General features: G+C 47.1%; 1 protein-coding gene across 5 annotated transcripts; it reads left to right on the top strand.

Annotated features, from left to right (window-relative positions):
- Positions 1 to 780: 780 nt before the first annotated feature.
- PELI3 (pellino E3 ubiquitin protein ligase family member 3) lies at positions 781 to 19,537 on the top strand. 5 transcript variants are annotated; one of them, XM_081174173.1, is made up of 7 exons: positions 781 to 3,254; positions 11,558 to 11,710; positions 12,944 to 13,073; positions 14,134 to 14,235; positions 15,457 to 15,654; positions 17,241 to 17,429; positions 18,384 to 19,534. In XM_081174173.1, coding segments are annotated over exons 1-7 (1,341 nt in total). In that variant the 5' UTR covers positions 781 to 3,252; the 3' UTR covers positions 18,951 to 19,534. The 5 variants fall into 5 exon arrangements, with proteins under 5 accessions (XP_081030299.1, XP_081030298.1, XP_081030300.1 ...); XM_081174172.1 differs by lacking the exon at positions 781 to 3,254 and adding an exon at positions 4,643 to 4,737 and having other exon boundaries at positions 18,384 to 19,536; XM_081174174.1 differs by lacking the exon at positions 781 to 3,254 and adding an exon at positions 5,429 to 5,755 and having other exon boundaries at positions 18,384 to 19,532.
- Positions 19,538 to 22,548: the final 3,011 nt, after the last annotated feature.

Genomic DNA, 22,548 nt, shown 5'->3' with positions numbered 1-22,548 from the left:
AAGCTCATCTTGAATCCCAATATAGACAGAGTCCACAGAGACTTACTGTATACCCAAAGAGGCGAGAAACCAAGAGATACTACAAGATTTCATAGATAAGCAGTGAGAGACTAAACCATACAGAAGATCAGAACCTTGATGGGAACAGCTCTGCAATTTCTCAATACCTCACTCAGCATACCTAGAAGGAAATTCAAGCCTTTACAAATGGGGCTTTCCATTTAAATTACGCCTCAGCGCAGAGATGGCATAGCACTGTAGGAAATTAAAAACCTACTAACTTTACTAGGACTGCAGTGTGAAGGTGGGACTAATGTGGAGGACTCGGATGATGATTCTGGAGAAGATGGTCATGATTAGCAAGTAAAAAACACCACCACAGCAGAAAAGAGAAAGTTTCCTGAGTCAAATTGACCTGAAGAGTCTACAAAACCTTTATTATGTATGCTTCTATCCTCTAGTCTACATCAAGCTGAATGATGTTCACCATATCCTGAATCAGTTTGCTGCTTGATTAAACACTTGAATTGTGCCTTTTTTCTTCTGTTTGCTCTTAATGGGGGAAATGGGAGCTCACCCCCCTTATTCTTGAGGCCTAAGTTACTGTAAACTGCCCTGTGATCTTCGGGTGAAGGGCAATACATTTAATAAATAAAAATAATAAATTGAGGTCTGTGGCCATTTCTACCCAGGACTTCTCCCTGGAGATGGATCCTGCAGGTACATGATTTCTGGGTTTACTTCTCAAGCTGTGGGTTAGGGTGGTGGTGGGGGGGGGGAGGGATGTATTGTTGGGAGAGATGCGTAAACTGCTGTGTTATGCAAGCTCATAGTTGTTTTAAGCTTTAGATATAATTTTGTCTAGTGTGAATATTTTGTCAATGGGCTGGGTTCCATATCAAAACGAAAAGGTACAAAAATTCCTACATAAAAAAATAATCCTGGTATCATTTGCTTACAAGAAACCTACAAAAGAAAAACGAGCGAGTGATTTGTACTGCCCCCTAAAGGTGGGATTTGGTATAATTTGCCTGGATCCTCAAAAGCTAGGGGTGTGGCTTTATGGATTGCCAAGAAAACAGGCATTGTATATAATGATGTTCCAATAGATCAGAAGGGTTTTTTGTGTGTGTTTTTGAAACAAGAAGAAGAAGAAGAAACTATAGAGAAACAAAATTTATACAATTGGTTCAGTCTATGCCCCTCACTCCACTCAACCTATTTTATCAGCTCTACTTTTTCAATTATCAAATTTTAAAGAGGGTCCATTAATTTTAGGGGGAATTTTAACATGACTTAATAATCAATTGGATAGGACATTCATAAACCCTAATAAATTAACACCAGTTTTTCTCAACTAATAAATAAATGAACTTTGATCCTTGGCGAGTCCTTTATGCCTAATAAGCACAATTACACTTACTTTTCAAAAAGCTTTTTTCGCTTATTCCAGAATAGTTCATATTTTGATTTCATTTGAATTTATTCCCTCTGTTAAATTGGCCTTGATTACCAATATTATCATCTCTGACCATAGCCCCATAACTCTTACGTTCTGCTTTGCAAAGCCTGTAAGACTTTACTTGAAAAATAAATCCAAGATTACTCCAGAACCTCAGACTTAACTGTAAATATAGCTCCAGTTATTACCGAATGCCTTCAGAACAATTATAGTGAATTTCGTACTCCTGATGTTGTGTGAGACACATCCAAAATTGTGATAGGAGGAAATGGCTAATTGAAATCTCTGAAATCTACCCCCTCCAAAAAGAGAGAAAAAAATTATTAAAATCTATATATTATGTGGGAGCTCAGCACAGAATGACTAGTATTTAACATTTACATAGAACAGGGTTGGACTTTGGTCATCTTTCATAAATAAATAAGTAATTTAGCCAGTGCAGTGGGAATTCTAAGCAGAAAAGTAAATGTTCCCACTGAATATGATTGGGTAGGTGTGAAAAGGGTGGTTTGGTACTCATGGGTGCAATAAACTAAATTAAGATTACCAGCTGTTAGTAATCCTAGAATGACTGGTTTTACAAATGCAGATTGGGCTGCGATGTACAACTGATTATAAATCCACAGGTGGATATGTATTTATGTTTGGAAACGGTCCCATTTCATGGGGCAGTTATAAACAGAGTTGTATAGCTTTATCTTCCACAGAGTCTGAATACATTGCGGCCACAGAAGTGTGCAGAGAGATGGCCTGGCTCAGACTTTGGGGTGGTGAGAAAGGGGCCTGTTAGTCCAATGGAGTTGCCTAAAGCTGTCCCAGAGCGAGAAATTCCAGGCAAGGACAAAGCGCATTGAGGTGAAGTATGTGTGTGAGGCCATCCACGAGGGACTTGTGGAACTGTCTTATTGCCATACCAAGGAGATGACTGCGGGCTTCCTGACAAAGCCCTTACCAAAGGAGAGTTTCCAGAACCTTCGTGTCAAGCTGGGACTCTGGGTTGTTGAATAAAATTTATGTATATAAATGTATGTTGCTGTTATGTACTGAATTGAATAGGATCCAAACTGCAGCAGTCTGATTGGTCCTAGAACAATAGGATCCAAAATGCAGCAGTCTGATTGGTCCTAGAACAATAGGATTCAGAATGCAGCAGTCTGATTGGTCCTAGAACAATGCAGCAGTATGATTGGTCAGCAGGAGCCACCCAATCCAGCTCCAGATAGAAGTGAGTCCACAACCTGATTGGCCTACAGGAGAAGTCCGGAATTAGCCAATCACGTGCAGCCCATTGTGTAAATAATGTATATAAAGCAGATACTTTGAGGGGACTTCCATTCCTCCTCACCACTATGAGCTGAATAAAGAGCATGAAATCACTTTGTGACTCAATTTCAGTTGCATTGCCTGAGAAGGGGTATGTGGGATGTATTACTAGAGCAGTCAAGTATAACATTTTCCTGTTGCCTAGAATGGACACACGGGGATGTGGCTCCAGACAGGGAGGACTTCCTGCCATACCTGCTCTGGAACTTCCTCCCCCTGTGTGTGACCAGGTAGATGGGCGTGACCCTAGCTGACCACATAAAAGGGCTGGCCACGCAACCCCCATTTCTCTCTTGGACTCTTACTCCCTTACTCTTGGATTCTTGCTGTCCTGGCTTTTAGCCAGTGCATGGGTCAAGCTTCACATAGGATGGAGCCCACAAGCAGAAAGTCTGAAATGTAGCTCAGACTTCTTTTCATTTTAACCGCAAGATAAATCCTGCCTTCAAATTACTGCTGTGAACTGAATGTGAGTAAAACACTATTCTTACTTTTAAATAAGACTGTGTTGTGCTATTATTATTTTAAGAGGGAAATAAAGGGGAAACTTACCAGGAACAATCCAGACTCGACAAGTCAGACAGGATTGTTTAATTAAAGGATTTTAACAAATCATCAGCTTGCTTCCAATAAGCTGCAAAGGGAATGTGCTCTGCTAGCGTGAGTGAGAAGGGATAATATCAAAACAATGTATCTTCTCCTACCTTCCTTAACATCCCCACAGTATGTGGGCACAGGAATGGCACCTAAACTTTGGTTTAGGATTGGGCATTGAAGGAAAGCGGGGTTCTTGTACCTTTAACAACTGTGCAGCAGGCAGACATTCAACAGGTTAAGCATTTTCTAGTATGGAAGTACAATTACAGGAGAAGCTTCTCCTGGGCTCATCTTGTCTGTCAAACATTTCATTCCATGTATAGCTTATTTTTGGGCGGTCCACTCCACCTGCTAAAGAAGGCACAAATCTGCACGTGACACAAGCCATAATTACGAGGTGTATTGTAGCAGCACACACTCTGTGCGTATACTTTTTAAAGAGATGGAATCTTAACATACTGCTTCCGCTGGCAAATAGAGAGGATCATATGCATATTTAGGGTTGCTTTTTCAGGCAGAGGATCACACTGATATGTAGTGCCGGGAGGGGGGGACTTCAAATGTACATGTTACCTCTGGATCTTGCAGAGTCTTAAGAAGGACCTGCACAAGGAACAGAGGAAACTGCCTTATACCTAGCCAGACCAAAAGGCCATCTCATGTAGTAATGTTGACACTGACTGGCAGCTACTCTCCAGAGTTTCAGAGAGGAAGCCTCCCCCAGCCCTACCTAAAGATGCCAACGATTGAACCGAGAAACTTCTGCATGGGAAAAAGATGCTCTAACCACTGAGCTATGCCCTTTCCGCCCAAGAGAGACTGCCTTGCCCAAGCTGCAGGGGTGGCTGGTGCCCCCTGGGACTGGTAGGGCGGAAGAAAAGGAGCTCAACAGCAGGTGGCGCCAGAGCCAATGGCAGGCTGGGCCAGCCAATTCCTGTCTCCTCCCAGCGCCCTTCTCCCAAGGCAACACTGAGGCCAAGGGGGAGGGAGCAAATGCCACTCACTGGACTGGCTGTAAGTCAAAAAGACAGGCAGGTGAGGTCTAGCTGAGGGCAGGTTCAACCTTAGCATAGAAATATCCCTCAAACAAAACCCCTCTGGAACCGTTGCCAGTCAATATAGATTGCACTGAGCTAGCTGAACCAATGTCCTGACTCGCTGTCAGGCAGCTTCTTATCTCTGCTCCTGTTTTCCTGCTTTAAATAGGACCTGGAAACAGACTGGAAGCCACTGCAGCTACTAATATCCTAGCACATTCCGCCCGTGCCTCTCTTTTGGGGAAATGGCTGTAGATCAGGGGCAGAACAAGACCCTTGCATGCAGAAGGTCCCGGGTTCCAGTCCTGATATCACCAGGTAGTGGCTGCCTGAACCCCGGAAAGCCACTGCTAGCCAGTGCAGACATTTCTGAGCTAGATGGGCCAGTGGGCCTGACTCAGTTTAAGACACTTTCCTAAGCTGCTACCAAAGGAAGCAAAACAACAAAATTAGCATTGTTATTAATAAAGTTATACTATATGTTTATTGTTAGCCTGTACTGCATTGCAATCCTTTTAAAGCACAACATTTTCCAGTTTGGGCTCTGCTGCTGGTGCTCTTGCCTTGATTTCCATCGAAAGGAGACTTCCCCTAGATGATGATGATGATGATGATGATGATGATGATGATGATTATTATTATTATTATTATTATTATTTCTATGCTGCCATTCGAGAATCACACAGCGGTTTGCAATCGGAAAACACAAGAATGCATTCCGATTCCGTAACTATCTGTTGCACTTCCCTCTCCTCTCCCCTTCCCCGAGCGAGGGACCCTCGGCTCTTGCACCCCTCTCGGCACCCCCCCCCGCCGCCGCCGCCGCCCCCAACACACCCACGATGGCACCATCTCAACTACCTCTCTTCTAACCTCTTTGCACACCTGCAAAGCAATAAACAAACGCTCCCTCCTCCCGTCCACACACCCGCTTTGCTTTTGTGATGCAGCTGGTGGGCAGGTTGCAGGGAGAGGCGGGGGCGCGAGGCAAGGGCTGCCCCTGGGTGGGGAAAAGGGAGAGACGAGAGGGCTTGGGGAGGAGGATCCCCCTTCTCTGGTCCTTGCAAAGGGTTGCGGGGGGGGGGGGAGCGGCGTTGTGTGCGTTGCAGACTTGCGGTGTGTGCGGCGGGGTGCCGGGGACGCGAGAGCTGAGCCTGTGATCCCGCCCGGCGCCGGAGCAGCCGCCGCCGCCAAAGCAGAGCCGCCGCCTCCTCCTCCCTCCTCCTCCCTCCTTCTTCTTCTTCCTCCTTCGGCAATGCAGGGCTATCCATCCTGCGCAGGCGGTGGTTGCTGAGCAAGGACCCGCCGCAGGGGAGCGGGGGGGACGCGCAGAGGGGTGAGCCGGAGAGACCCCCAACCCTGACGGTGGTGCCTGGCGGGTTGGGGTGGGGGGGAGGGAGGGAGGGAGGCGGAGGAGGCTGCGGGGAGGGGGTGGTGTTGCATGGGGGAGAGGAGCGGCGGGGGGGGGAGGGCAGGGAGGAGGGGAAAGGAGGGAGGGAGGGATGCCTCCCACAGATCTCCCCCACCCCACTTTTACTTTCTGCAGTTCTTCGCTTTCTGTCTGTCTGCAGCCCCCCCCATCCCCATCATTCCTAGGCTCATCCGCAGATCGGCTCGGCTGCCTTTCGATTCTCATGCCCCCCCTAATTCCTAACCCACCCACCCCCAATTTGATATGGTGACCCTGAATTTTTATGTCCCCTAATTCATTGCCTAGCTCCATCCCTCTCAGATCTGGTTAGATGTCTCTTAATAGTGTCTGTTAAAAGGGTCTCGTCTTTATATAACATATTTAAGCCCTGGCACTTGTCTGGTTTTCTTTTGTTAATATGCACCCTGTTATTCTTAACCTCCCCCAGCAGCACCATCTGTCTGGGCCCCTATTAATTCCTAACCCTAATATAAACACACACACACACACTCCCTCCTCAGATCTCTTGGGCTGCCTCTGAATGTCTTATGGGTGTCCTTTGATTCCCATGTCCCCTAATTCAGTATGCCCAGGTGTTCCTGAATTCTTTACCTTCCTGTCCCAAATCTGTTTGGGTGTCCTCTGATTCCTGTTCTCTGCCCCCAAGCCAGCATCTTCGTTAAGATGCGTACACATTTGTCTGTGTTTACCTTTTGCTAACCAGCATTGCATGGGATGGACACACACACACACACACACACACACACACATTTGTGTGTGAGAGTGAGTGCAAAGGGCCACTGTCCCTTTGCAAAATGTGTCCCATTTTTCCGTGGTCCTTCCTTATTGCACTATGCCTGGCACTGCCCACCTACCCTGCATCCCCAAGAATGCATGCTCAATATCTGGTTTTCATGGGTGAAAGAGACAGCCACCCCCACAATATACATTTCCAACAACTTCAGTCCCTAGTCCAGATCCCTCTGTCCAAAGGCAGAGGCTATCAGGCAACTCTTGAGTAGCAAAATCAGGCCCTTTCCCCTGCTTCTCTAGCACTATCGATAATATCCTGTCAAACAGCCTCTGGATCCTTTCCCTTGTGAATTCTTTCTGCAAATGCATCCCCATGGTACCCCAATAAATCAGGATTGTCCCCTCTCCTACACAGTCACACAGCACCCTATACACTCTCCCAGCACTCTTGCTGTTTCCAGGGAACACCAGAAGCTGTCTTCTACTGAGCTAGATGGTCAGTATTGCAGACACTGACTGGCAGGGGCTTTCCAGGATTTCAGATATCTCCAGCCCTACCTGGAGATGCCAGGGATTGAATATGGGACCTTGGCAAGCAAAGCAGTTGCTCCACCACTGAGCTACAGCCTGCTCCTTAGTGGGGGCAGGTATACTGGGGTACCATCATGGACATCCCAACTCTTTCTACTTCTCCTAAACATATTAAACACATGTCCACCCCCTTCAAGTTATGTACATCATCTCTTAAAATGCAACCTTCCTAACTTCCCAATAAAGCAGGATGCGGCCCTCTCCTTTCTCACTCACCACATTTGACATTAAACCCCATTCCAGTCCCTTAGAAACCCTGAGAGCCCCCGTGTTTCTGCACAACTCCATTGGACATTAATTTGTTGCACTGATCCCCCCCAAGTTTTAATGATAATTATAATATATATATATTCTTTTTAATAGTTTTTTTTAATTTTAGCTGTGTTTTTATCTACAGTTTTATTATGTATCCTGTTTAGAGGCCTATTTGAGTAAGTGGTTTATAAATCTTTCTAAGTATTTTTTTTAAAAAAAACACAACAACAGCTATGCCCCTCTAAACAGGAAGAACTTGATCCATTCTCCCAATGCACAGCTTAGATCCTACAGATTTTCATCTACATACCCACTCTTACCAGAACCACTGCTCTAGAATATCCTGGTGTAGCAGACCCCCCCCCCTTTAAGCAGAAAACCTCCCCTTTCTGTGCTTAAGGGGGGAGAAAACACTATGTCTCAAAGCTTTCCAGAAGATGCATGCACCTTGTGTGACCTGGAAGTCTTGGCCCTTAATCTGAGAGGTGGACAGGTTCAGTAGAAAGAGACCCTGCACATGCAAAGGTTCACAGAGACTTCCCCTTTGAAGGCTTTAGTCACACACCCATCCTGCTTGACCTCAAGATGCATAAATCTCTACATTCCTTGATCTACAAATCCTCTTGAGTTCTTTTTAATTTCTGTTTGCCCTTCAGTTTTGCACATACAAAGAGCTTTTCAAAAATGTTCACTGGCCAGGCATCTCTGGAAACCCGGTCCCACTAAGTTTCCTCTGTGTCTCTGAATTTGCCCCAGGGATCCTGACACACAACCTGTTCTTCAATATTTAATTCTCCCCCCACACTCTGCTCTACACACCCAGAGTCCTTGGCTCCATAGTTATTGACAATACAGTTCTCTATAGAGGCTTAGCACCTCCACCTCCTACAGCCTCCAGAAATGCTGCTTCCTAGCCTAGAGAGGGTGGAAAAAATGGCTGGGGGGCGGGAATCAGTGTATAATCTCATAATTCAGATTATTTGTGTAACGTTCTGAGCAGTGGATATTGCTGGATTCTGGGTTTATTCGTTTTTAGTTCTACAGGGTATCATGTGATGGACGTTTGTGCAAAATGTAATTATTTACAGTCTTGCCTGAGTTCCAGAATCAAAGCTGGTACTACCTTCCTGGATGTATCTGAGTAATGTTTTTGAGACCATGTCTGTTTGTGGGGAGTTTGATTAAGAGATTGCACCCAGGGCAGTTTACAAATTGGTTAGAATGTCTGACTTAACATCTCTGTAGCTAAACAGATAAGACTAAGGCCATCTTCACCCCTTAACTATAATTTATATACTGTATTGGGTGGTTGGCAACATGCAGGTTGGCAACTAAATAAGTAAACCACTTACCTTCATACAATGAGATATTAATGCATTTCTTTGCAGTACAGTACTTAAATCATTAACTAAAACTTGTTTTAATGAAAAATATGTGGAGACGCACTTAAGACATACCGTCCAGTTTATATATCTCTGCTACATCCTGGTATTAAAAAGAATATAGGATTTTATCCCGTTAGACCTGCAGACCCATTAAGATTAATGGACACAGCTAGGCCCAGTAATTCCAGCGGGTCTCGGGGGGGGGGGCACCTGTGCTATACATACCCCCTTTGACAGCCAAGGCTTTCCCCCCAAAGAATCCTGGGAACTGTAGTTTCTTAAGGGTGCTAAGAGTTGGATCCCTATCCTCCACAAGAAGCTACGGTTTTCAGAGTTCTTGGGGAAGAATTTGTTGCTAAACCATTCTGTGAAATATAGTTCTGTAAGGGGAATAGCGGGCTTGCTAACAACTCTTAATGAACTACAGTTCCCAGAATTCTTTGTTTAAAGCAGTATGATGATGCTTCAGCTGTATTGTGGAGATGGGGCCTTAGTGGGATGCAACCCATTCCACACTACAAGGCCTAGGTGAGGCCCAGCTCAAATTTGTTTGGTTTGTTGTGGTGGTTGTTAAAGAAGACCCATTTTTGTGTAGGCATGTCTTTCCGTGTGTGTGTGTGTGTGTGTGTGTGTGTGTGTGTGTGTGTGTGTTGGGGCATTATGTGTGTGCATGTGTGAACTAGCCCCACGAGCAAGGAATCAACAGGATGGGGGGCGCGGGAAGGAGGCAGCTACAGGATTTCAATGAACCACAAGTGGGTTCCTCCAGCAGCAGGGACCAGGATGGAGCCGAGAGTGTTGCCATGGCAACAGGGAGGCATAAAATATCTGAAATGCTGCTGTGGTAACAGTGCGGAGGTAGTTTAGGGCTATCACCATGGCAACTTGGGGGGGGGGGTTGCTGCTGCTAAGGGTCAGGACTGTCACCTTAGAAACCTGGAGATGCTAGAGGTGTTTACCATATGGCTCCTTTGAACACTGGGCCCAAAACCATAGAGGTCAGGGAGTGCCACCCACGGCAACTGATGGGGAGCCGTCAAGCGGGCGTTGCTATGACAATGCAAGGGCGAGATGCAGTATGAATATGGGATGCGGTCCTAATGGGCATCTGAGCATGTGTAGAGTCCCTGCAGGAGGGAGGCTATAATCCATGCCCTCCTACTATAAATGAAGCTGAAGTCCTAAACACATTTACCACAGAGTAAGGCCCCTTGAACTCCATGGGATTTACTTCTGAGTATTTTATTTTACTTACAATATTTACGTACAACTTTTTGAGCAGATCTCACAAATCTTTTACGTAAGATTATTACAACTAGAAGCATTTATTTATTTTTTAAAGAATAAATTGCAATAGAATGGAAAAGACAACTTGGTTGCTTAGAAAAAACTGCTACTGCTTCTTCTCCCCTCCCCTTAGGGCAAGTTTCTTCTGCAGAAGCTCCTGTGGTGACATTTGGGGGGGGGGGAGGGAGAGGGGCTGCTATGGGAGCTGGAGGGTGACAGGCCCTCAAACTACTTCCTTCAGTACTTCCTCCCCTCAAGCAAGATGGGCCTTCAGGCACAACCAGGCATGCATTGGGTTGTCTCTAGCTAAATAATATTCAGAGTAGACCCATAGACCTGAATGGACCTAAGTCAAAATAATACCCACTATTTTTAATGAATCTATGTAGGACTAACATGAGGTACAACAGGGTTGCAATGGATCTGTCCTTTTGTTCTCTGATAAGGATCATGCAAGTGCATTGATTGTGCTTATTATTACTCCTCCTCCTCCTTCCTCCCATTACATATCAGACAGGGACTTCTCTGTTGTCTTTTGGGGGCCTATGGAAGACCTTCCTTTTTCCAACTTGTCTTTTAAGTGGAGATTTTTTTAAAATCCCAGTCTGTAACTGCATTGAATTTGGCATTGTTTTTATACGTGAACTTGTTCTAGTTGTGAAATATATCTATATTGTTAATGTTTCATTGTTAAACTGCTTTGATATGTTTCATTCCAAGCGACTCGTAAATGATTTTTAAAAAATTATTCTTAACAACCATATTCGTACGGCTGAAGTGAGAAGAAGCACTCCCACAACACTTTGACAAGCATGGCTTCCCACCCCAAAGAATCATGGGAACAGTAGTTTGTTAAGGGTTCTGAAACTTCTTAGGAGACCCCCTCACAGAGCTACAACCCCCAGCACCCTTGAACAAATGACAGTTCCCGGGATTCTTCGGGAAGCCATCCAGTGAAATGAGAGTGCTTTAAATGTGTGGCATTCTTCTTCTTTGGTGATCACTCGTAGCTGAGTAAGATTGTCTTCCATGAAAACGGTCTTAACAGTGAGTCCGTAAGTGACTGTGAAGGCCAATTCTGGATCCACACATCCTTCCACAGTGGGGACATAGGTTTCCAGGCGGGAGTTGATCACGGTGTGGGTTTGCCAAACGTGCATTTCTCCCTTTTGTCCTGAGTTTGAGCGTCTTCAAATTCCATGACACCTTTGGTAAAGGCTGATCTCCAATTGAAGCGCTCGCAAGCCGGTGTTTCCCAATTGTTGGTGTTTATACTACTTTTTTTTAGATTTCCCTTTAGAGAGTCTTTTGTTGACCACCAGCATTACACTTTCCATTTTTAAGTTCGGAATAGAGTAGTTGCTTTGGGAGATGATAATCAGGCATCCGAACAACATGACCAGTCCAACAAAGTTGATGTTGAAGAATCATTGACCTGCCTTCTCTGTGCTTACAGGATGGTGTTAGAAGGAAGCCCTGAAGCAGTGAGCTCCCAGTCACTAGATCTCCGGCGAGCTTGCCCCAAAAGCAGCCGCATTTATCCCTCTCCAGGGGACAGTATCCTGTTGACCAAGGAGCCAGTGAAGTACGGGGAGCTGATCGTGTTGGGGTAAGTGAAGGGAACCCTTTCTGCCAGCAGTCCCCCATGCAGACCTGGACACATTTTTTTAGTGCTCAGCTCTGGAACATGAAATAAAAAGAAGCTGATGAGCAGGAAGCCTGAGCATGTACAGAGTACGTTTCTCTCACCACTGAGTAAAAATAGCCATGTACTTCCAAGGTTAGTGGGTGATGACCTTCAGATCAGATAATTTGTCTCCCAGGCAGGCTTGAACCCCGACCATGTCTCTTTTAGAAGGGGTTCAGAGACCCTGTTATACCCAGGCCTGCATAGCAAGCATCTAACTAAGCCAATTGCAACTCATTGGAGACCCCGTAAAGATAATGGTTTTGCTGGCTTAGGAACATAAGAAGAGCCTGACGGCTGGATCAGGCCAAAGGCCCTTCATAATCCATCATCCTATACTCACAGTGGCCTTTGCGAAACCCAAAAAGTCAGATCTGAGTATAAGAGCTGTCTCCCCACAACGGGCATCCAAAACTATACTGCCTCTGACAGTGGGGGCATTTGCAAAGCTTTGCAAACAACAAAAGGGCATTTCTCAAAGACCCAAAACGCCAGCCAACAACCCTTCACCAGGGCCTGTTCTTTATGAATCAGGGGTTCAAGATATCTCTCTATGTTGCAGAGACTGCTTGGGAAGTGAATTTAGGATTTTTAACAAAACACAGGCTGCAAAAAGAAATGGAGGGGGGGAGTGGGTGTGCAGATTAATACTTGACACTTCCAAACTGTTGCTATATTCATGTGGGATTCGATCACATATGGGCAAATTCAGGTCGTGGAACGATGGGAAGTCTTGCACAACACAATCACTTCCCCAGAAGATCAAACCTTTTGCCAATAGGAAAATGATGGGAAAACATGAGAAAGGATGGGATAACCCTTGCTTTGATGCAACTTCATCTAATCTCTATGGAAAAAAATAACAATGAATGCTCATCAAATAGCTAAGACAAGAAGTCCAGTCTCCCTGCAAGTGAATCAGTATGAATGCTCAGTAAACAGATCATCTGGAAGTGCCTGCGGTTGTGTTTATCCACTAGATTTGAAAGCAGCCTTTTCACAAAGATGGGCCTCAAAAATAGATATATTTTAAAGAACACTAGATATTTGAAATCCTGAACTCTCATCAAGTTGAATTGATGTGATGTGATGCTCTATTTTACTCTGTACCAAGTACAGACAAACAAACAGATTCATTGGCCTCTCCCAACACAGGTACAATGGCTCCTTGCCCAATGGTGACAAGGGCCGCCGCCGCAGCCGATTGGCCCTGTTCAAGAGGCCAAAACCCAATGGGGTTAAACCAGATGTCATCCACCACATCTCTACACCGCTTGTATCCAAGGTGAGTCCAAAGCCCCTTCCTAGCCACCAGGAATACTCTTCTGCTCATCAGACCACTCTGGGCTTCAATGGGGGGCCATTTTGTGCAAGGACCATAGTGTGGTGATAGAGCACATGCCTGGCATGCTGAAAGTCTCAGATTCAGTCTCTGACATCCTCCAAGTAGGACTAGGAAGGCTCTGGAGAGCCACTGTCAATCACTGTGGGCATGGCCAAGATAGATGGACCAAGGGTCTTATTTGTAATAGGGCAGCTCCCTGCTATTTTTTTTATGCCAGAATCTAGTCCTGGAAAAGATTTATGACTCTAAGCATGTGTAAAGTGCATTTCTGTCCCCATACGTAGGGCTGCCATACGTCCAGGAATCAGTCTGTCAAAATGGCGTCCATGCAGATGTTTGCCGAATCAGCAAAATGTCCGGGGAAACCCAGACGTATGGCTCAACAACTTTTCACTTTTGGGAATATGACAACCCTACAATAAGGAAATAGAGACAAAGCTGTCTTGACTCTCATCTGAAACTCCAGAGAGCTGCTGCTGGTCATTATAGACAAATTGGCTTAGATGGACCAGTGACCTGACTTGGTTATAAAGAAGCTTATTATTGTCTCTATTTAAATCAGTTCTTTATTCGGATTCATGAGGACTGGAATCTTACTTTCTTTTTAGAGGCAGGGCTGGAGCTCAGTGGCAGAGCATCTGCTTTGTATGCAGAAGGTCCCTGGTTCAATCCCTGACATCGCCAGGTAGGGCTGGGGAATGACCCCGTTTGAAACCCTGGACAGGTTCTGCCAGTCAGTGTGAACGATAACAATCCAGTTAGATAAATGATCTGACTCAGTATAAGGCACCTTCCTGTCTTCCTCTGTGCAGCTGGGCTTTAGGAATGGGATACAAGCCTCTTGCTCTTTGATCAGGCACTGAATCTAGTCCATGTATCATTAGAAAGGGAACAGGGAATCTCAGAGGCTCGGTGCTGGGATTGAGGTGATGAGTTTAGCTCTGGAGAGGAGCTTTAGATGGGTCCCACAGCTGTTTATTTTATTTCTTCTGCCCAACAGGCACTGAGTAACAAAGGCCAGCACAGCATCTCATACACACTTTCCCGAAGCCACTCTGTGATCGTTGAGTATACTCATGACTGCGAGACCGACATGTTCCAGGTACCTATGACCCTGGCAGCAGAAACAGGAATGCCACCCTCTTTGGGTGACTAGGTGCCTGTGCCTTCAGCAGATGTCTGATGTATGAGTTTTTTTTGTGCCACATATACTTTTTATTGTGCATCTATGATGATTTGAACTCATGATGGTTATACGCAATGACACTTTCAAAACTGTTTGAACCTGCAGATGTTTCAGAGTGGATCTACTGAGTAATTTCCAAGCAACACTTGTCCCATAACTTCCTGCTGAAAACCTGCGTGAGCCTTGCTTGGCAGGTGCCCAGCAGTGCCTACCACCGATGATGGCTATGATTTCATGCCCTGTGGATATTGCATCAGATTGTTGTTTTAATATCTGCTTCAGTGAGGCTCTGGAGATTCCAGAGATGGTGGCAGCCTTGGCACCACTTTTCCCTTTGTCATTTAGCTGAAATACCTGTTGTGTTCTGATCTTGCGCAGGATGCTAGGAAGAAGGCGGCAGTGCTTAGGCGATGGCACCAATGTGAGTCCTGACTCTGGCCTCTGGTGGTACAGGAAGTCCTCCTGGAGGCCCCCGTTTGAGGCCCAGCAGTCTCCAGCAGCTGAATCAGAGCCCTGAGGTGTGTCCAGCTCCCCTCGCTGGCGCCTCCGCAGCCTCCATCTGTGGCTGGATCACTGCTGGATTCTGGAGTCATGACAATACCACTGAAATAGTTTTCAACTCATTTGGAAATGCATTTCTTCAGGCCTCAGGTGTGGCCAGGATGTTTTGTTCCTGTGCTGGCTAGTTACTTCATGAACAGATGTGAACCAAAGCTATTATTGAGAGCGCAAGGAAATTAATACAGATATCCGATTGTTACTTAGACCAAGGATGAGGGGGACCTGTGACTCTCCAATGGATGTTGGACTCCAACTCCCAGCATCCTTCACTGTTGGCCATGCTGGGAGTTGGTGTCCACGAACATCTGGAGAGCCACAGGTTCCACGTTCCTGATGCAGACTGACAAAACATCTTCTGGAGATGGGACATTAATAAGGGTCCCTCTCATCAATGTAAGGCCTTCCTGACTTTTCTGCATCCGTTTGTGATATTTCAGGATTTTTTGACAGGAGAAAATGCTATCTTCCTGAAACCGAGATGGCAAAATCACAAGTGAACAATGGATGTGTTCGCGAAGCAAACACCAGCGCACTTTTTTTGCCTTTCTGAACTCTCTCTGCCTCCTTTCTTCCCAGATTGGCCGCTCCACAGAGAGCATGATTGATTTTGTGGTGACGGACACGACCCCAGGGGCCAACTCAGCCATCGATGGTCAGTCGGCTCAGAGCACCATCTCTCGCTTTGCCTGCCGTGTCATCTGCGAGAGGAACCCTCCGTACACAGCACGCATTTACGCTGCTGGCTTTGATGCCTCCCGCAACATTTTCCTTGGAGTGAGTGAGTCACCAGCACGACTGTGTGTGTCTTTGCGTACGTGTGGTGGAATGGAAAAGTCTTTGGCTTCCAAAGGAGGACAGCACACCTGTGTGATACGCAAATATTCACTTTGGTGCAGTTTCCCACAACATGATGGTGGACGGGGACATCCTAATCAGTGCCATTTCTGCCTGTCACATAATTTGGCTCACTTGCACCAGCCAGCAGGAGGCAGTTGCTCTGTAAGCAACTCCCTGCAGTGCATCTGCTTGCCATTTCCCCTTGAGGCCTCCTGCCTTATTGCAGCCTGTGAGGGGGCACACAGAGAAGGGCCTCTAATGGCGTTAGACCACCCTTCGTCCCCAAAAATGGATTTCTAAATGATATTCAAAGAGACCTGTCTGGCCTGAGCTGGATATAAATGCCCTCTTAGTCGTCCACTTTTTTCTGGCCTTGAGAAAGTGATCTTTCTCTGCCTTTTCCTTCTCCTCTCCTTTCCTTGTGCGTCATCTTTTTAGTTTTTAAGTCTGATGTAGCCTCTCTCCCCACACACCTTTATGTCTCTCTGTCTTTATTGATGTGAGCTGCTTCCAGATCCTCAGTGTAGGGATCACTCATGCCTCTGGCCCTCCAGATCTCTTTCTTTGGTCCTTGGGACCTTCCTGAGGCAACATCCCCTTCCCTCACCACACCTCTCACTTTCCTTGAACTGTAGTCATGCCTCTTTCTTGCCTGGATGAAGAGGTTGCAGAAACTTCTGGTTGTGTGTGTGTGTCTGGAATGTAGCCTACCGTACAAAGGTAAAGATTTACATCTGTTTCTCTGACCACTTTTGTCTCTTGCTCTGCCCTCCCCTGGCATGTGACGGCTGGCAGGCTGCCCACGAGTGAGTGCGGCCCACCCGCTTAAAATGGTTCCCCACCCCTGCAGTGAATAAGCAAGGCTCATTCAATTCAGTAGGACAGCCTCCGAGTAGACACGGTTGGGAATGCGGCCTAAACAAATAATTTCCAAGGGCAAATGCATTCCAAAGCACAACCAAATACACCGTCAAGTGAAGAGAAATAAAAGCATTCAACCAGACAAAAATAACCTTAATCTAAAATGGCTGGGCGAACAAACACATTTTAGCCTGGAGCTGGGAAGGAATATGGTGTCTATGCCGGGCGGAGCTCCCTTGAGGGGGCATGATAGCTCAGTCGGTTAGAGCGTGGTGTTGAGAATGCCAAGGTTGCAGGTTTGATCGCCGTATGGGGCAGCTACATAGTCCTGCATTGCAGGGAGTTGGATGAGATGAACCTCAGGATCCCTTCCAACTCTACATTTCTAGGATTCTATGATAACGATTGCCAGTCATGGGTAGGTATGTGTGGGAAGAGGTGAAACCAGCGCTTTGAATTGGGCCAGGAAACAGACTGCAACCGGCGGGAGGCAGGGGATTGTTGATGAGAGAGACTGTGCTTTGAATAAGCCTGGCTGGAATTGGTTAGGACTCTTCAGGGCAATCCTGTTTCCACGTTCAAAGGCCCCTAGGACAAGTCTTGCCCCCACATCCCCCCTGCCCAAGCGGTGCTGTGATGCCAGTCTCTGGGTTCATTGGCAGGAGAGGGCAGCCAAGTGGAGGACTCCTGACGGACTGATGGACGGGCTGACGACAAACGGGGTGCTGGTGATGCACCCCAACGGTGGCTTCAGCGAGGACTCCACGCCGGGTGTATGGCGCGAGATCTCCGTGTGCGGGAATGTGTATGCCTTGCGGGACAGTCGCTCAGCGCAGCAGCGGGGAAAGCTGGTACGTGGGGAGAGGAAGCCCAGGCAAGGCACCCTGCAGGACCAAGGAGAGGCTCTTGCCCTACTGAGGACCTGTGGCTCAGTGGCAGAGCACCTGCTGGCCCCAAGTTCAATCCCTGGCATCTCCAGGAAGGATGGGGAGACACCCTGTCTGAAACCCCAAAAGCAGCTCCCTATTCTCCTATTTAAATCAGTCCTTTATTCAGAACCTTGAGGACTGGATCTATTCATTATTTTTTAAGGGGAAGGGCCATAGCTCAGGGTCAGAACATCTGCTCTGCACACAGAAGGTCCCAGCTTCATTCCTTGGCATCTTTGGGAAGGGGTAGGAAACAGCGGCAGACCTACATTTCGGGGGCCCTGACACTTGAGCTGTTATGGGGGCCCCTTCACAACCAGCAACAAGGTCCAGCAAACTGCTGTTATCATCTACAGTGGGGTTGTTCCATGACAGATTGCCACAATTTTTTGAAATATTTAACTCCTATATCTCAGATTTTGATTAAAATTGTTGTAGTGAATTATCTCACATGTCAAAGTCGCTGGTGTGAAAAAAATAATAATATGACATAGTTTTTGAGTTATGGGGGGGGTGAAAATTAGGGAAATGTTATATATGTGCAGGATGCATCATCAAATGGTGAAATTGGGTCTACTAGACCCAATTTTATAAAGCAATGTAGACTAAAGTTGCTCCTCCCAACAGGATACTAAAAACACAATAAAAGATCAAACTTCAAAAACTTCCCTAAACAGGGTTGCTTTCAGATGTCTTCTTAAAAGTCAGATAGTTGTTTTTCTCTGACATCTGGTGGGAGGGCATTCCACAGGGCGGGTGCCACTACCGAGAAGGCCCTATGCCTAGTTCCCTGTAACTTCGCTTCTCGCGGTGAAGGCCCTCGGAGCTGGACCTCAGTGCCTCTTCTGACATCTCTCTCTCTCCCCCCACGGCCAGGTGGAGTCTGAGTCCAACGTGCTCCAGGATGGCTCGCTCATTGACCTGTGTGGGGCCACCCTGCTGTGGCGGACCTCGGAGGGACTCCTGCGCACCCCAACCCTGCAGCAGCTGGAGGCCCTGCGCCAGGAGATCAACGCCGCCCGCCCCCAGTGCCCGGTGGGCTTCAGCACGCTGGCGTTCCCCAGCCTGGCGCAGCGGGGCGTGGTGGAGAAGAAGCAGCCCTGGGTCTACGTCAACTGTGGCCACGTCCACGGCTTCCACAACTGGGGCTTCCGCAAGGAGAAAGGGGGGCTGGAGCGTGAGTGCCCCATGTGCCGCCGCTCGGGGCCCTACGTGCCTCTCTGGCTGGGCTGCGAGGCGGGGCTGTACCTGGACGCCGGGCGCCCCACCCATGCCTTCTGCCCCTGCGGCCACGTTTGCTCGGCCAAGACTGTGCAGTACTGGGCGCAGATACCCCTGCCCCACGGCACCCACGCCTTCCACGCAGCCTGCCCCTTCTGTGGCACCTGGCTGACGGGCCAGCAGGGGTTTGTCCGCCTCATCTTCCAGGGGCCGCTCGACTGAGCTGGGGAGGGCGGGGGGCTGGCGGAGGGGAGGGGAGGGCGAGATGGAAAATAAACAGCAACATCTGAGAACAAGGTCCGGCTCTTGGAGGCGGGTGCTCTGCGGGTGTGGTTCAATGAAAGCATCATTTTGGTTCCCTGTCAAGGGCTGCGAAACTTCCACCGTATGTAAGGATATCCCAGGCAATGCCAGTTCACAGATTTTTTTGGGGTGCGGTGGGGATGTTGTTGGGCAAGAAGCCCCTCAGTGAGCCATCTCCCCCCCCCCCGAAACCTCTAGGGAAACAGGTCACCCTGCTGCAACTTCTTGTAGGAAAATGGTTCTCCCAGTCCCATTTTTTTATAAATACAAGTTTAGATATTTGCAATTCTTTCATTGTTTTAATACTTCAGGACCTATGGAACTCCCTGCCACAATAACTCCTTAATGTGACGCATTCCTATTCTCTCCAAGTGCTTTTAAGTCTTCCTAATAGGTATAATAGGCTGGGGGTGAGGAAGATGCCCCTCTTCATGCCATAGTCACCATGGTGCATTCACTTGCCCCTGGCACCAATCCCAGCCGGATTTAGGGCAGAGCAGGCAGTTCCCCTGCCCTGGATGCTGAGCCAAAGAGGCACATAATAATAATAATAATAATAATAATAATAATAATAATAATAATAATAATATACCTATATTTATGTGGGCACCTACTTAGAAGATTAAAAAACCCTGTATCAAAAGGAATTATTGTGAAAATAAGAAATATTTAGGGTAGAGGGGCACCAAATTTTGTCCTTGCTCAGGGTGCCATATTACCAAAGTTTGCCCCTGCCAATATTCACCCAAAAAGAACGTGCAAAGGAAGCAGAGGCTGCACTTCTTTCTCTTTGCTCTTTTTTCACTGTTCCCACCACAGGCTCAGGCAGCTGAAAAGCATGTGGGCAGCAGGGGGGGGGCACTGGAGGCTGGCACTGGACCCCCTTCCGGGCTGTGGGCTTGGACAGCTACCCAATTAGGATGAGGTGAAGGGCCATCCCACAGGGGCAGAGGAGCTGATTTGCGTTTAGATCTTTGATTCAATCCCTGATGACATCTCCAAGTAGGGCTAGGAGAGACTCCCTGCCAGAAACCCTGGACAGCTTGCTGCCAGTCAGTGTAGGCAATACTAAGGAAGATGGACTCGCGATCTGACTTGGTCTAAGGCAGACACCACCAAGGTAGTACCCATAGGCAACTTAGTGCCCAGAGAGGCCTTTCCTGACACCCCCAGGGTCCCCCTTGCCCCCACTGAAATTAGGCTTTGAAGAAGTGTTCTGTTGTAGCCAATATAGCAGGTTGCAACCTATGCCTGGTTCCACAATCCACAGGCCTCCAAGATGTTGGCAACCCCTGGTACAAAGCATGCTCTTTTTTAAACTGGCCCTTTGTTCTGAACTATGAGGACTGGAATCTTGCTTTATTTTTAAGGGCAGGTCCATAGCCCAGTGTGTGGGCACCTGCTATGCATGCAGACGGTCCCAGATTCAATCCCCAAAGGCATCTCCAGATAGGATTGGGACAGGCTCCTTGCCTGAAACCCTGGAGAGCTGCTGCCAGTTGGTGTAGACCATACTGAGTTAGATGGACCAATGGCTTGGCTCAGTGTGTGGCAGTTTCCTATGTCCCTATGTCCCTGATGCTCCAGCGCTGCGCCTGGCTCCCATCTGCTCACAGCGCCATGTCTTCGTCACATCCGTGAATTGCTCTTTGGATCTGGTCAAAGGGACACTGCAGTTTGGGTTAAGGCCGCTGCTATGGGTATGTCTCAGAAGACGATGGAGACCAGAGCTCAGTGGGAATAGACCTTTTCTTTTTTTGGCATGCATAAGGTTGCAGATACAGTTCTCTTATAATCTTCAGTGAATGGGACTAGCTAGGAAAGATGCCCCTGCCTTTGAAAAACTATGGAAGCGCTGCTGCCAGTCAGAGCAGGCAGTACTGGGCTAGACAGATGGCTTGTAGTTGCATTTGGAAGGGCCCAGGTTTGATGTGCTAAAAAGGAGCAGGGATGAAGCCCTTCCCACTTGCCTCCCTGCAGAGTAGCTGTCATTCAAACCTGTCAAACCCAAACCTGGTTTGTAAGGCAGTGTCATGTGCACCTCAGTGTCAGGTATTTGCTGGGGCCCACACCCCAGCAGGGGTCCACCGCTCATGCACACACCACCAAAGGATTTCTGACACTGTCTACTGCTGTTTAATTCCTGCCCTTTTTGAAGGTGGTGAGTAGAGCCTCAGGTCTGGGATCTGAATGTGGCCCTCTAGTTCTCTCGACCTGGCCCTTGAAACTTTCTCTAGGCAACATAGCTCCCTACCTGTTTCTACCTGTCTAGAATGCATCTTTGAACTCCTTTTAATGCTTCTTGCTTGGCTGGACCGAGGATTGACAGTACAGAAACTACCCTAGTGTACTGTAAAATTTCCATTTGTTGCTCTGCCCACTTTTCCCTCTGGCCCTGCCCACCAGTACCATGTGGCCCTCAGAAGCTTGTCCAAAAGGGTCTGTGGCCCTCTGGTGTGAAAAGGTTCCCCACTCCTGTTTTAAAGAATCCTGCACCAAATATTTCCCTGTTTCTCCATATTAGAACATGCCATAATTTGTGTATTTGTTGCCTATGTTGGGGAATGTTTTAACATAAATCAGTTGTGGGTCAGGAGGGTAGCATGAAAAATCAGGAGTGCTCCAAGTGTTTCCAGACTACCTGTTTATTCAGCATTCATCCTGATTTATTTGCATGATGTTGCCTCATAGTGGGTGCTATCACACTTACCAGCAGATTTCCTGGCTGTCTCTTATTGCAAAAAGTTTGCTCTCTGGGGCAAGTGGGTTTGTTGCACAACAGCTCTCCATCAACTGATAGCACATCCAAAATTTGCTGGTATGTAATTGAATCCCACCCCAAAATAGCCACAGCCTGGAACAGCCGTAGTTTCACAGTGTGGTACAGCAAATGCTTTGCAGCACACAATAACCCCAGGCTTTAAAAGCCACCACAACAAATGTTACACGGTCACAGACCTGGTTAGAGCATCAAAATTGTACAATTTCTAATACAAGCTGAGTTAAACTACAGAGTTAGTTTATCTTTATAGGTTCTCTGCTACAGAAAGGAGAAAGCTAGCAACTATTTTCTTTATTGTTTTGTTAAGTCAGTGAGTTGGCCTAACACCTTTCAAAAGCCCTTCCCGGATCTTTTAGTACAGGGGTCAGCAAACTTTTTCAGCAGGGGGCCGGCCGGTCCACTGTCCCTCAGAAGTTGTGGGGGGTCCAGAATATATTTTGGAAAAAAATAATGAATGAATTCCTATGCCCCACAAATAACCCAGAGATGCATTTTAAATAAAAGCACACATTCTACTCGTGCAAAACCACGCTGATTCCCAGACCGTCTGTGGGCTGGATTTAGAAGGCGATTGGGCCGGATCCGGCCCCCGGGCCTTAGTTTGCCTACCCATGTGTTAGGAGTGTGGGGGTAAGCAAGCTCTTTTGCTCATCTCATCTCTGTAAGAGTTGCATGCAAAAACATGTGCTCCATCAGTTAAAAAAGCAGTAAGAGGTGAAAGACTCTTCTTTGCCT

The sequence above is a fragment of the Podarcis bocagei genome (assembly GCF_964188305.1).
Source record: "Podarcis bocagei genome assembly, chromosome: 16".
NCBI classification, from domain to species: Eukaryota; Metazoa; Chordata; class Lepidosauria; order Squamata; family Lacertidae; genus Podarcis; species Podarcis bocagei.
This window is presented reverse-complemented; position numbering and strand designations above follow the sequence as displayed.